Source organism: Artibeus jamaicensis, unplaced genomic scaffold, assembly GCF_021234435.1.
Source record: "Artibeus jamaicensis isolate MK-2021 breed Jamaican fruit bat unplaced genomic scaffold, CSHL_Jam_final contig_525, whole genome shotgun sequence".
NCBI lineage: Eukaryota > Metazoa > Chordata > Mammalia > Chiroptera > Phyllostomidae > Artibeus > Artibeus jamaicensis.
In genome coordinates this window covers 16069204-16081800 of record NW_026521874.1, presented here as the reverse complement: position 1 = coordinate 16081800, position 12597 = coordinate 16069204, and the positions used below count along the sequence as shown (strand labels likewise).

Genomic DNA, 12597 nt, shown 5'->3' with positions numbered 1-12597 from the left:
GGCAGCAGGTATGGAAAGAAAACATCGGCAGTGTGACCTGGTCCAAGGCCCCTCCCATGACTCTGAGCGCCCCCCAGGAAGAGGGAAGGGAGTCCCCAGGAAGGGGGGCTGTCGTCAGCCAGGGAAAGGCAATCCTTTTACTACAAAAATGTGAGGCTGGAGGTGAAGTCCTGGGCCGGCAGGGAGGGCAGAACCCCGTTTCCTCAAAACCCAAGAGGCAGCCCCATCGCTCAGCCCAATAGCCTTGCCACCTCAATAGCCTGAGCAACAAGCAAGCTGAGGAAGCCCAAGACAAACTTTTTACAGCTTAGAATTTTTATTAAAACAATCATTTAAATTACAACAATCCCCCAAAACAGAAAAGAGCATTCCAGGGTCTGGCCCCGACAGGAGGCAAAAACTCAGGCCCCACAGGAAGAGGTGGGGCTGGATGTGTTTGAAAAGGGATGGGGCTTCCCTGGACGCCCATGGCCTGGCCCCAGGGGCTGCGAAGCTGCAGCTGGGGCAGCGAGCAACACTTAGTCACCGTCCATGGCTGTCAGCCTCTGGACCTGCAGTTTTCATTTGAAAGACAGGGGAAGAGAGAGAGAGAGAGAGCTGCCCCCAGGATTACAAAACAGTCACTCAGGAGGCGTTATGTAATTCCGTGGGTGTTGTCCAGCGGGCCCGGTGGGCACGTGAGTAATCAGGGCAGTACTGCTGGTCGGAGCGTCTCGGGGGCTGAGGTGGGGGCCACCCCGGCAGGGATGACCGAGGCACCCTGGGTGGAGCAGTCAAGTGCTGACAGCGCAGCCTCTTGGAGCAGCACAGCTGGGCAGCGACGTTGTGAACGGTGCATCTGCCCGAGAACCCTCAGAAGAGCTTGTAATGTAATAATTGTGGCCGGGGCCCTGCTGTCAATGGAAGTGGGAGGCTTCCTTACTTGATGGGCTTCCAGCCCTAAAAATGTTCACTTAAAAAGGACACAGGCACAAGTGTCTGAAAACCTGCCTCCACTTTTATCCCCTCCTCCCGCTGCAGCTAGAGCCCTGGCTGAAGGCCCCACCCTCTCCGCCCACCCATCTTCGGGAGACTCCCACCTGCCCTCACCTCCGAGGAGGGCCGGGTGCTCCAGGCTGGGCCTCCAGGCCTCCGCAGCCCCTGCCACAGCCCAGACACTGGCCAGCTCCCTCGTGGCCACACAGCTTGGCATTTCCCAGACTTCAGACATACACACGGCGGTTAAATAATAATTTTTAAAAAGCCTGACAGCTTTTTATATGTTTTTATAAACCACCACCATGCTCCTGTGCCCACAGCCAATGTTATGGATTGAATTTACAGGTCGGGAGGAAAGTAATGCTCGTGGAAATTCAAGGAGGGGTGGTGAGCCCGAGGAGACAGAGCCTCAGCATAAGGGCCAGACCTTATGTTACAAACGAGGACCCCCTCGCCTCTGGGGTCGAGGGCTTTGAGGGACAGGGAGACACAAAGGAACTTGTTCATCCATAGCCACCCACACTTAGTGTTCTGCTGCGGAGTCCCAGTCTGTGGGTCCTGAGGGGCTGGAGAGACACACAGAGCTGGCTTCCTTGGGGCAAGGTGGGCCGTGCAGATGGCAGCCAGCCCAGGACACTGTTGGGTCAGCCTGACAAGAGCACAAGGCAGGATCGCTGTGAGCGTCTTGGTTTCTCAAACCCCACAGGGCTGCCAGAGACCACTTGTGTGCTCGGACTCTCTCGGCCCCCACGTGTCTTCATTAGTAAGCGCCTCTACACTGGGTAAGGCTTATCTCCTGCTCTATGGAGCCCCCGGTCACGGTCAGGGAGGGGCTACAGGGCACTGACTAGAGCACAGCCAGAGAGTCCCCCACTTGCCCCTCGGACCCTGGTTTGGGGGGGCAGGAGGAGGGGCAGCGCGCGTTCTGTAGGGTGCAGATTCCTACATGGCTACCTGGCCTCCCGGCACTTCTGCTGGCAGCTGGCCCATCACCGCGGATTCTGCCGTCTTCGCCCCGCTGCGGCGGCCTTTCCACTCCCAACCACTGGCAGCCAGAGTGCAGCCGTAGCGGTGCCTGGGCTGCAGGTAGGCCATGCTTCTTAAAAGGCCAGTTCCTCACCAGTGGAGGAAACGAATATTCTGGAAACCAGGGGTGGGGGTGGTGGCACCAGCCTCCTGGCCTCTGGGGACCTGTGCACTTGGCTCCTGACAGCCACCTCCCAGCCTGGGCTGGGAGGTCAGCACTGGACAATAAGGCACACACCCCAGGGTGCCTCTGATCAAGGAAGTAAGGGGTCACACAGCAGACGAGAAAACACAAATACTTCTTAAGGAACTGAGAGACTCAGGTCAGGAGGACGAGCACCCTCTGAGGGAAGTCTCTGCAGGGCACAGTTCAAGGCAATTGCACGTGAAGGGGGTTGGGCTCTCCACTCAGCCAGGGGCAGTCCCGGAGCTCCTGCGGCAGCTCCCAGCCAGCCCACCAGCAGTGGCTCCCACGGTGGCTGACCCGTCTTGCCGGAGCAGCAGAAGTGGTAGATCCTGGGCTGGCAGTGTCACCTGCTAGAGCTCCTCGAAGAAGGCAACTCGGGACTTGGCGCTCTGCAAAGTGAGCTGCAAGGAAGCAGAGGAGAAGTGAAAGGGGGACTGATTTCCGCTCCTCACTACAGGAAGCCATTCTGCCTTGTGAACTGACCTCAAAGGCGGTTTGCAGGGGAAGGGAAGGTGGTTCAAATACATGTTCAAGGAGCCGGTGGTCAATCCCAAATAAGATTCCAGATTTGCCCGAGAACTCAAATTAGGAGGTGACAAATGAGGACATGCCGGGAGAACTAGCTGGTGGGCAGAAGCATGTCAGGAGGAGGATGTCATCAATGTCACCTTTTCAGAGGTCCCTAGTCATTTCAGTAGAGGCACAGGTCCCCGTCTACAAGTCTCTCTGGGGCCCTAGGTTGCGTGTCTGGTGGTGCCAGCTGGGGATGCTCACACTCCCCAGGGCTCGGCATCTCAGTCCTCACATCCTGGGGACCAGCTGGGGCAAGGAGACATGGCCTCCAGCAAGGTGGACCTACAACAGATGAGGAAGAGCTTGTCCCTTCCATTCCTGGTTCCCAGGTGGCCCCAAAGCAGACTTGCCCACGACCTGGCTGCTGAGAGGGGTTGCCACACACAAGCTGGGAGGCATGGGCTCTCAGGTGGGGCTGTTCAGGCAGAGAGGACAGTGCACACTGGGCGGTGCTCTGCCAGATGCTGGAAAAGCCTCCCCAGGAGCGAGGTCTCCGTGTGGCGGGGAAGGTACTAGAGTTTGTGCCGCTGAGCCCCAGTCCCCTGCCTCTGTAGGCCACTTCCCAGGATCTCCCCAGACAGAAGCGTCTGGCACTGGCAGCACCCCCCGCGCCCCCCATGCCCTGCTTCCTGCTCTGCGCCCCCCATGCCCTGCTTCCTGCTCTGCTCCTGGAACCGACTCCTCGGGCAAGACTGTGTGTTCTGCTCTGGGTCTCCTCAGGAGAGAGTTTTCAGGGAGGGAGGGAGGGAGGACGCGGGACGCATGCTGTCCATCTTTATATGCCCCAAACCCCATACATTACGTTAGTGCTTTGCATCTAGTAGGAACTCAAACAGCGTTTGAGTGAATAAGATGTAGGCTCTAAGGATAAGGAAAGGAGAGACGCATGGGAAAGCTGAGCGCTCCACGTGGGGCTGAGAATGCCCGGCCGCGAACTACCCATTGTTACCAGCTCACTGTGTGGCCTCAGTGGACACTCTTGACCTGTGTGAGCCTCTTTCTTCTGCAGTTAAACCACAGGGGCAGGCTAGATGGTCTGGGCCCTTGACCTCTGCGAATCCAAAAAGGCCTTAGTACCATCTGTGGCTCTCCGAAGGGTGGGGGAGGAAGGTGCCAAGTCAGCCACTTCACCATCACAGACAGGCAGCATCAGTGTGCTCTACAGAGACAGCTTGAGAGCTGGCTCTTTAAATCCTGCCAAATCTTTTGGCCTTGAAGTTCCTGACTAACAAGCTGCACACGATGGGGAGTGGGGCTGGGGGGGAGGGTATCTGAGCTGTTTTCTTCAGTGGGACCAATTTCAGAAGCGCTTTGGAAAGCCCAGCTCTGATGGGAATGGAGAGAGTTTTCATTTCTTTGCTGAAAAAGAACTCCCTCTAGAAGGAAGCTGTGTTTGGATGAGTTTCTCCCAAAATGCCATCAGAGGAGAAGGGCCAGGAGGTGTGTGCTCAGGAATCACGGGAACCGGGATGGTAACTGGGAAAAGAAAGACAACCAGAGAACTGCGGGGACAAAAATCCTTTTGTGGGAGAGCTTAAATCAAAAGGTGTAACACCCCAAGTCTCTGCTCGGGTTTCTCCCACGCTCCCGGAGAAGACCTAGGGCTGGCTCCTTGGGGACAGGGGCCCTGCAGGAAACAGGGACCTACCCCCAACCCTTCCACACAGCCACAGCCAGACTGCCTGACCCAAAGCTGCCTGGGCCACTGACCAGCTGGGTGGCCCTGGGCGGGCTGCTCGTTCTGGCCTCAGTTCCCCACCCAAAAGCAGAGGTGGTGGCAGCCCCTTCCTCACAGGGTGGAGTGTGGAGTGACTGGGAAGTGCCATAAGTGCTCAGCAAGCCCGCCGCGCTAGAACTCAGCAGCTGTTATTACTAATAGCGGCGTAACGTCTCTGCCCCTTCCCCCAGCTCTGGCTCCTCTCCTCCTAGCGGGGGCCCGGGGCAGAGTGTGGTTAAAAGGTGCCGGCGAAGGCAGGGCTCCCTGGCCTTTGTGGCCTCTGAGGCCAGGCCACTGGATGCCCCCAAGAGGCCTGGCCACTTCCCCAGGCAGGGAGCCCAGGCTGTGGGGGCCTCCGCAAGCTTTCTGCCCATTTGTACAATGTTGGCTCCAAGAATTCCTGGATCCTCTACCCAAGTTGCATGCTGGCTGTCCCCACAAGGTGCCAGGGGAAGGTTTTGGCAGCTCCGGCAGTGCCAAATTCCAATGACTTGAGCACATATTTGTTGGGATGCGAAGCCCTCTCTGGGTGGGCAGGACGCGTCCCCCACCCCCAGCCCACACCGCATAGGGGTGGCTGAGCCTGACTGACCTCTTCTCTTGCGAGGGCAAGAAGTTGCAGAAGTTCCAGCCCCAGGAAGGAATAGAGCAAAGTCAAGTACTCTGGCCATCAGATGCAGGAAGGCACCGCAGACACATGGCTTTGGAAACAGGAGCATGTTGTCTTCCCAAATGCACTAGACTAGAGGGACAGGCAAAGCCACTGGGCAGGGGCGCCTGACGTGGCTGCTGTCCCTGAGGGCACTGGGAGCGGCCCACAGAGACCGGGCTGCCACTGCTCCCCCGCCCCGCCTTCCTGTACAATTCCATCAGGAATCCTGTCCCCAGGGGAAAGCAGCATGTGAGCTGCCTGCTGCTGCTGGAACCCTTCCAGTCGCCACCTCGGCCTCTGCCTCCTTGCACCTCGGCAGCACCCTTTCTTTATCTTAGGCATTAAAATGTCCTCCTCTTGAAAGCCAGCCAGCACTCTCTGCGTCTTACACAGGAGGGCATGGCTGGTGTTTGACAGCAGGTGAGGGACGGTCGGCAAGAGGCAGCCTGGGCTTTTGTTCTCCAGGTGGGGACACTCAGGCCCAGGGGCAGGGGGGTCTTCCAAGGAGAGCTCAGGAGACCTCCCTGTGGGCGCCACTGCCTGCCTGCCAGCTGGGCTCTGGCTTCCGCTCAGCCGCCCACCTTCGCTGGGCGCATTCTGCTCACCTGTGGGATCCTTTACCACCTGCTCTTTCTAGAAAGCTCACTGACTGTAACATTTACAGTAGAGCTACAGGCGGGAGGTATTCATACCCGCCTGTAGGGGAAGGCCCAGGGACAATGGCACCCAGCTAGTTATAAACTGTCTCTGCGGGCCTCCTCTGGACACCCGTGAACACAGGCTGACAAGCATCTGGTTTGTCCACCAGACCTCACATGGTTAGGTGTACAAGCCCACATCGGTATTTGGTCCACCTCCGGGCTCAGGGACAGCACACAGAGGTACGGCACACAATCTGGGCCCTCACCTCCGGGATGTCACACTGGAAGAACTGAAGCCAGTCTCGTGCATCCCACCCACAGCCCTGCGTGTGTTTCCTTTGGTGATTCAGTAGCACCGTTCCATGCCCCTCGGCCAGACCCACGGAGGTGGGGGCGTGGCACCTCCAGGACGGCAAGGAATTCTCCAAGTGCAGGGGCTGGGGCGCCACGAGCACGCTGCCATGGCGGTTCTCCATGGCTGTCCAGGAGAAGGTCTCCGACATTTCAGCAGGTGGGGAAACGCAAAGCCTCAGGAAGCAGGGCCTGGCGGACAATGGCTGTGCCGTCCGGGGACCCGTTGAATCTGGCCTGCCTTCTTAAACCCTCCTGAGGACAAGTGCCAGACTGCGTCTGCCATCCACCGTCCAAAACTCACACTGAATCCGGACAAGGGCCAACCGCCTCCTTTGGGGAGCGATGGACACACGGGCCCTGTGCAAAGCCCCAGTCCCAGGGCTCTTGCCAGCTCCCTCCCAGCAACTAAAAGAACACAAAGTTTCCCCACCAAACACTGGGCTGCCCCGCTTTTCTCCTCCAGTTGTCTCTTTACATCTGATTAAAATAAGCCGTGTGAATAATACAGGAGGAATTAAGTTCTCTCTTGACTGAACCGGCTGTTCAAGTCTGTCACTAATCCAATTTCATTCCGAGGAGACAAACTTTTTTTCTTTGCTACAGGTCTGTACGACTTGGTTTTTATCTTACGGGGGCTCTGGCCCACCTGTTGGGCCTGGCCTTCCCTTCCTGCCCGGTACCGACAGGCACAGGTCTGGCAGATTCACCTTTCCTCCAGCTCACTTCTCCATCCAGCGGCCAGTTGTTGGTGACAGTCACTAGGCAGTGCAAGGGCAGGAGGGGGAGCTGCTTGGCAGAACCAGACCTCCTCACGCTTACCAAACTTTGTGTGGTGTGACCGAACAGACGCATCCAATCTAAACAAGCTCAGCTTCGGGAGACACATCTGTCTCCTTAGAAAGGAGGAGGGTGCCCCCTCCCCTCTAGCCTAGGAGGGCCCGGTACCCAGCAGGCTCTGCGTTACACAGGCTCGCAGGAAGCAGGCAGACTCCTTGGGGACCTCCGGCAGCCCATCAAGACACAAGGATCTGACACCTGCCTGCTCCTGAGAAATGGCCCCAGGGTCTAGAGACAGCAGGCCTGGAGGGTGCCTGTGACAAGCGGCAGGCTCACCAGTCCCTCCCAGCCCACCCCCCACCCCTAGCTGCAAAGTCTCCTCCACCATCGGTACCAAGACTGCCTCCTGCTGGGAAGACAAGCAGGGGGGGTGGGGAGGTGCATTGCCAACTCTTGCCCCCAAGCTCTGCTCTACAAGTCCTTTTGCGGGGTCTGTTGCCCACAATGATGGGAGAGAACTAAATATATTTGGGCCCAGAGCCTGCAGCGGCGAAGGCTGCTTGATTAAGAATGAATTACACTTTCATCAGCACATACAGAAACTGATTCACAGGGCCTCACTGTGATAATCCGGTTCCTCATGCAAAAGGGGGTGGGGTGTGGGGGGGGCAGGATGAAGAGCCTGTTTGGACTATCAATGCTGAGAGAAAGGAAGCTCTACAATTAAACTGGGAGAACAAAACTAATCAGGATTCCTCCGACCGGTCTCTGGGGGGGCCTCGCCTCCATCCATTCATCCCCAGGGAGGACAAAGGAAGGTGGGAGGGGGCTTTAATTCATTTGAAACAATAAGACCCACAATGCTGAACCCATTTTAGATACTAACCTAATAATTCCAGGCGCTGAGATTCTGCTTGTCCCATTAAAAAAAAATGCAGTGAAATTGAAATGCAAGCCCGAAACTCATGTAGTGCTTCCTCTCCACCACCGCATATGTATTGAAAATGAAGGCGGGGGGAGGGGGAGGATACAAAATAAATAAATAAATAAAACATCACAGATCCATCAGGTGAAAGCTGACTCTGGAGCAGAAGTTGACAGGCAAATCCAGCAGCAGCAAATTCCAGCACACTCTTTGGTTTGGGGTGCCATAAACATACCCCTTCCAAAGGCAAGCTGAGGGGGCAGGGCTCGTGGAGGCGGGGAGCCGCTGCCAACTGGCCAGGTTAAGCCTCCCTGCCGTCTCTCCAGTGACAGCGTGCACCCAAATGCCATCTGGGGGTGTGCACGGGGACAGAGCTATGCCTACACTTATCTTGAAGCAGAGGTGGGATGAAAGGCCAAGTCCATTCCAATGAACAAATCCAATTTGGTATTAGTTACTTTATCTGCTCTAGAGAGAAATCTGCCAGGGAACACCTAGAGGGTCCCTTTTGTGTGTTAATCCTTTAGGGACCTAAAGCAGCAAAAAGGTGCCTAGAACCGGGTGCCAGCCCCAGTGATGCTGGCAGGACCTCTGGCTATTCCGTTCTCCACCAGGAAAGCAGCAGACAAATCTGCCTGATTCACCTCACTGGGCTGGGGGAGGCTAGCTGATAGCTACCGGCACGCTGAGTGAGTACCGTGGAAAGATGATGCAGATATACTGATGTCATCCTCAAATTGCCAATATCAGGAAGGAGATCACGGCGAGGATCATGAGAACAGAACCTGGAGCCCGCAGAATGAGTTTGCATCCGCTCTCCTCCCTCCCCCTGTTGCAGCAACAAATCAGGTGCCGGAGGAAAGCTGCACCGAAACACATCCTCAGTGCTGAGGGACTAAACAGGGTGTTTTACTGCATCAAATAAGGCCCCGTAATGTCCTCAGGCACTAAATGGCTGTAAGATATCCTAGGAGGGCCAGGCAGAATTTAAAAGCTCTTCGATGCCTCCCAAAGGGCAACTGCTTGAGTGGGTAAAACTACCAGCCGAAAAGGGACTGGGTCGTGATGTTTTACAAAAGAGAATCTTCTATCTCAACAGCTACCGGCGACAAGCCAGAACACCATAGGCACTCAACAGTTAAGAGGCACCTGGACACTTAGTGTGTACGAATGTGAGGTAAGAGTGGCCTTCAGGGGTGAGTCCGGGTGTCCTAGGCAGGAGGGTCCCACCCCCTGAGACCAGCCCCCGCCTCCCAGTGCCTCCCCTGGCCCTCCCACGGAGCCAGGACACGTCCAGATTGCCACTGCTGTCTTATCTACATTAGCTGGTGCCGAGATGCTCCTCGCTAAGCCTCGCTCCCTACCCGACTCCCTTCCCCTTTTCTTCTCCTCCTCCCTCCCCGCTCTGCGGTGTTCCAGCAACGCACAGGGAAGGTTCTGGAGCAGGGCAGCCAGTGCGCTGCCTTTTATGTCAGGGCAGAGGATGCTCCAGGAGATAACGACCAGTTTCCAAAGCAGACAGAGCCACCGGGCTCCCGTGACCGGGGTCAGGGGGAGCTGCAGACGTTAACCACACATGCGGCACGAACTGTTTAGTGGCCTTCTTCCGGGAAGATGATGCAGCCCAGAGGTCACCAGGGAGGCTCTGGCCGTTAGCTTTAATTGAGGGAGACGCCTTTCATGCGTATTGGATCTCGCCCTGTGATTTATCACTTCTCCGGGTGTGTTAAGTGTTCTACCTCACTTCACTAGCTCTGCATCTCCAAGGGAAGTCCGTGCAAATTGAAGATGATACTGGGCTTTTGTGTCCTCCTGATCCAAGAGAGGCAACAGCCTCCCGTAAATGTCAAAGCTTCCTGTTTCTCCATGGGCAGAAACCACAGCTGGACCTTGATGGGGCAGACCATTTACTAATGAAATAAGCTTTTTAAGCTCTATGACCCCTGAGATTTCTCGTCTGTCGATTTCCTTGGGAATCCTATGCTCCCTCGGAGACCAAGGGCACGCAAGCAATAATGACCTTGCTGGCCTCCAGACCAGCTCAGGACTGGGGAGCGAAACCTGTGCCCCGAGAAGGGGTGGAAGCAGGGCCCTGAGCATGTGCACCCCAGGACTGCACTTTCACCTCCAAAGTGTGCTGCGCGGCTTGGTCACAGCTGGCCACTGCTCCCCTCGTCAGCACTGTGGCTCTGAAGGCAAGAAGCTCAAGCACATGACACCTGCGTCCCCCTCACCCCAGCCTCACTGCTGGACCTCACCCTTTCACTCCAAGGGCTGAGATGCCAGGAACATGTGTGGCTATCAATCCCCACCCCCTACCAATCAATGCCCACCCCCATCCCCAGGAAAGGAATCTAGGTTCCCGAGGGTGGCTTTTGATCTTGATCCAAGATGCCACTCTGATTCAGATGGCAAATGCCAAACAAGTTACCCCAATTATCAACTGGAGCAAAGTGGAAATGTAGCAGACACAACCCTGGCACTGGTAGGTGGCTGGTCATCATCAGTCCTGGCCCCAGGGATCGCCACAGTCTAAAAAACGGAAAGGATGTCAATTCCATGTACAGCAAAACTCCCACCACTTAATCTAGTGATGTGGAGGTAACTTCAGTTGTATTAAAAGCCAAGTCTATCCTTGTATTAACCCTTGATTCATTGGAATTCTTGATTAACTGGAGCCTGGCTTTTGAAACAAGCGTCCGTTGAGACGTGAAAAAGAAAACGGTCCTAGCGGCAGTGCAAATCTGACTACGAATCAAACCTCATTTGTCTACAACAATGGCTCAGTGAGAACTGATGGTCAAAATCAGGCCCCTTGGAGCATTTAAACGCTCCGAATCATTACAGAAAGAGGAAAGACGGAACCATATCAAGGTGGAAGAGTACAGTCAGACTTGGGAACGTCTCCCAGCACAGGCTGAAATAAAGAGGAGTTTTCTGCTTGCCCCGTGCTAGCCACAACATTCAGGAAAGTGGATGCGCCACAGGGTCACTTTTGAGCAGATGATCCAGTTGGCCTGCCCATTCCAGCAGCTGGTCACCCCTGCTCAGAGAATGCCCAATGCTGGGGGGTTCCAACACCAACATATGGTATGAAAGCTGAAGAAGTAGGAATCTGCTAAATAAAAGTGCCACACGCAAACCGGGGTTCATGCCATGGGTTCTTGGAACCGCTGACAGCTCGAATCCATCTTGTAATGAGATCCATCTGGGACGTTAATAGTGCACCCCTCTTGCTTGGAGAAGAACCACAAATAGGACATGTTTACACCAGATCTCATTTTTTGGTAGAAAGCTTCCAATGAGCTTTTTTATTCTAGTCGCAGAAACTGTGACGAGAACTCCAAAGGACGCACCCTACGTGACTGTCGGATGCTGGTGCCCTCGCTTGGGTACGATGGGCAATTGGGTGAGGAGCAGTGGCAGGATGGTATGTCATTGTCACGCATAAGAAATTCTCTCCACCACCTGGGCAAGTGGGGAGAGTACGAACTGTTGCAAAAGGACAGCGGCAATCACTCCGTTAGTCCCCCCAGCCACCGCCGGCCAACCGGCACCTGGGTGCCCACCACTGCGCCATCCCAACGTGAGTTCACTGTGACCACAGCTCCAGCCTGCGCCACGGAGGAGCTGAAGCGGAGACGGCCTTCGGGGCGCTGAGAGACAGACGGTCCGCTGAGACGAGCTGCCCATCAGACCCCTGTGCTATAATTATTGCTTTGCTCTCCTTGACAAGAAAATGGATGTGCACAGACAGGGGAGGCTCTGAAGAAAATGCATGAGTATGGGCAGCCCTTTCACTCCAGGACCAGGAGCTGTCAGGTAAGACCATGGTCTGCAGAGGCTGACACCCCAGGAAAGGTCTTAATCTTCAGTTAAAGAATCAGTCATAAAAACACCGAAGGTACCCCATTTCCATGCGCGGGTTATTATCTGAGACGTACGTACACCACCAAGACGAAGGATTTTTAGACAGACCTGACCGGACAAAAAGCAGTGACCTCCTCCAGACCAACAGTGACACAAGATGTGAAGGACAACCAGTCCTAAGCCCCAGTGACATGCTCTTCAGAACGAGGCAGCCCTCTGCACCCCTGGAGGCTGGCCTGGCCCCACTGGGGGGGAGTGTGCCTGCTCTCAGACTCAAAGCATGCTGCGGCCAGTACCCAGGCGCCACCTGCCCTGGGGACAGAGACAGGCAAGCTCATGCATGGGTTAGTATCACGGAGGGCAGTACCATCACCACATAGAGAGTACCTGGCAACAACCTACTTTGAGGGCTCAAATGCAGATAGGTCTTCTGCCTTGGGCTTGAGGCTAAACCAGCAAAATAAAATGAAGAAAAACAAAAACATACCCTGTGATATCAACAATGCCACACGTGCCATTTGCAAAACGCTCAGACAGGCCTGAAACTGTGACAAGTGACTCTGTTTGTTTTCATGGCTTGGAAATGGGTCTGTTCAGCTTTCAACACTCCCAGTTCCTGTGGCTGAGGCCCGCTCGCCGCAGCAACGGCAGAGGTGAGGCTGCTCCCAGTACCCGGGTGCGTGAGTGCGGGGCAGCTCCTTTGGGGCCCGACTGGCCAGCCCACTGGCCCCGTCGCCATCTGCTCACTGGCTGAGGCCTCAGTGCCGCTCCCCTCTTGTTAACTGTTGGATAATTTGGTTTTGGAAGGGAAGTGCAGTAAATGGCAGAAGCCAGAGGTGGGAAGAATGTGGAATGTGCTAAGGTCTTTCCTTCTAGGTTATACTACTAAAAGGAACC

The 12597-nt window shown here is 55.6% G+C and overlaps 1 protein-coding gene across 5 annotated transcripts in view; it reads right to left on the bottom strand.

The window, feature by feature from the left end:
- Positions 1 to 2286: 2286 nt before the first annotated feature.
- The window catches only part of NF2 (NF2, moesin-ezrin-radixin like (MERLIN) tumor suppressor), a 70047-nt gene continuing 59736 nt past the window's right edge, over positions 2287 to 12597 (bottom strand). For 2 of the 5 annotated variants that reach the window (XM_037153275.2, XM_037153278.2), the window contains one exon: positions 2287 to 2592. In XM_037153275.2, coding sequence (XP_037009170.1) covers positions 2542 to 2592 — 51 coding nt within the window. In that variant the 3' untranslated portion in view covers positions 2287 to 2541. Of the gene's footprint in view, positions 2593 to 12019; positions 12148 to 12597 lie in introns of those variants that run through there. The other 3 variants (XM_037153277.2, XM_037153276.2, XM_037153279.2) reach the window with 3 other exon arrangements.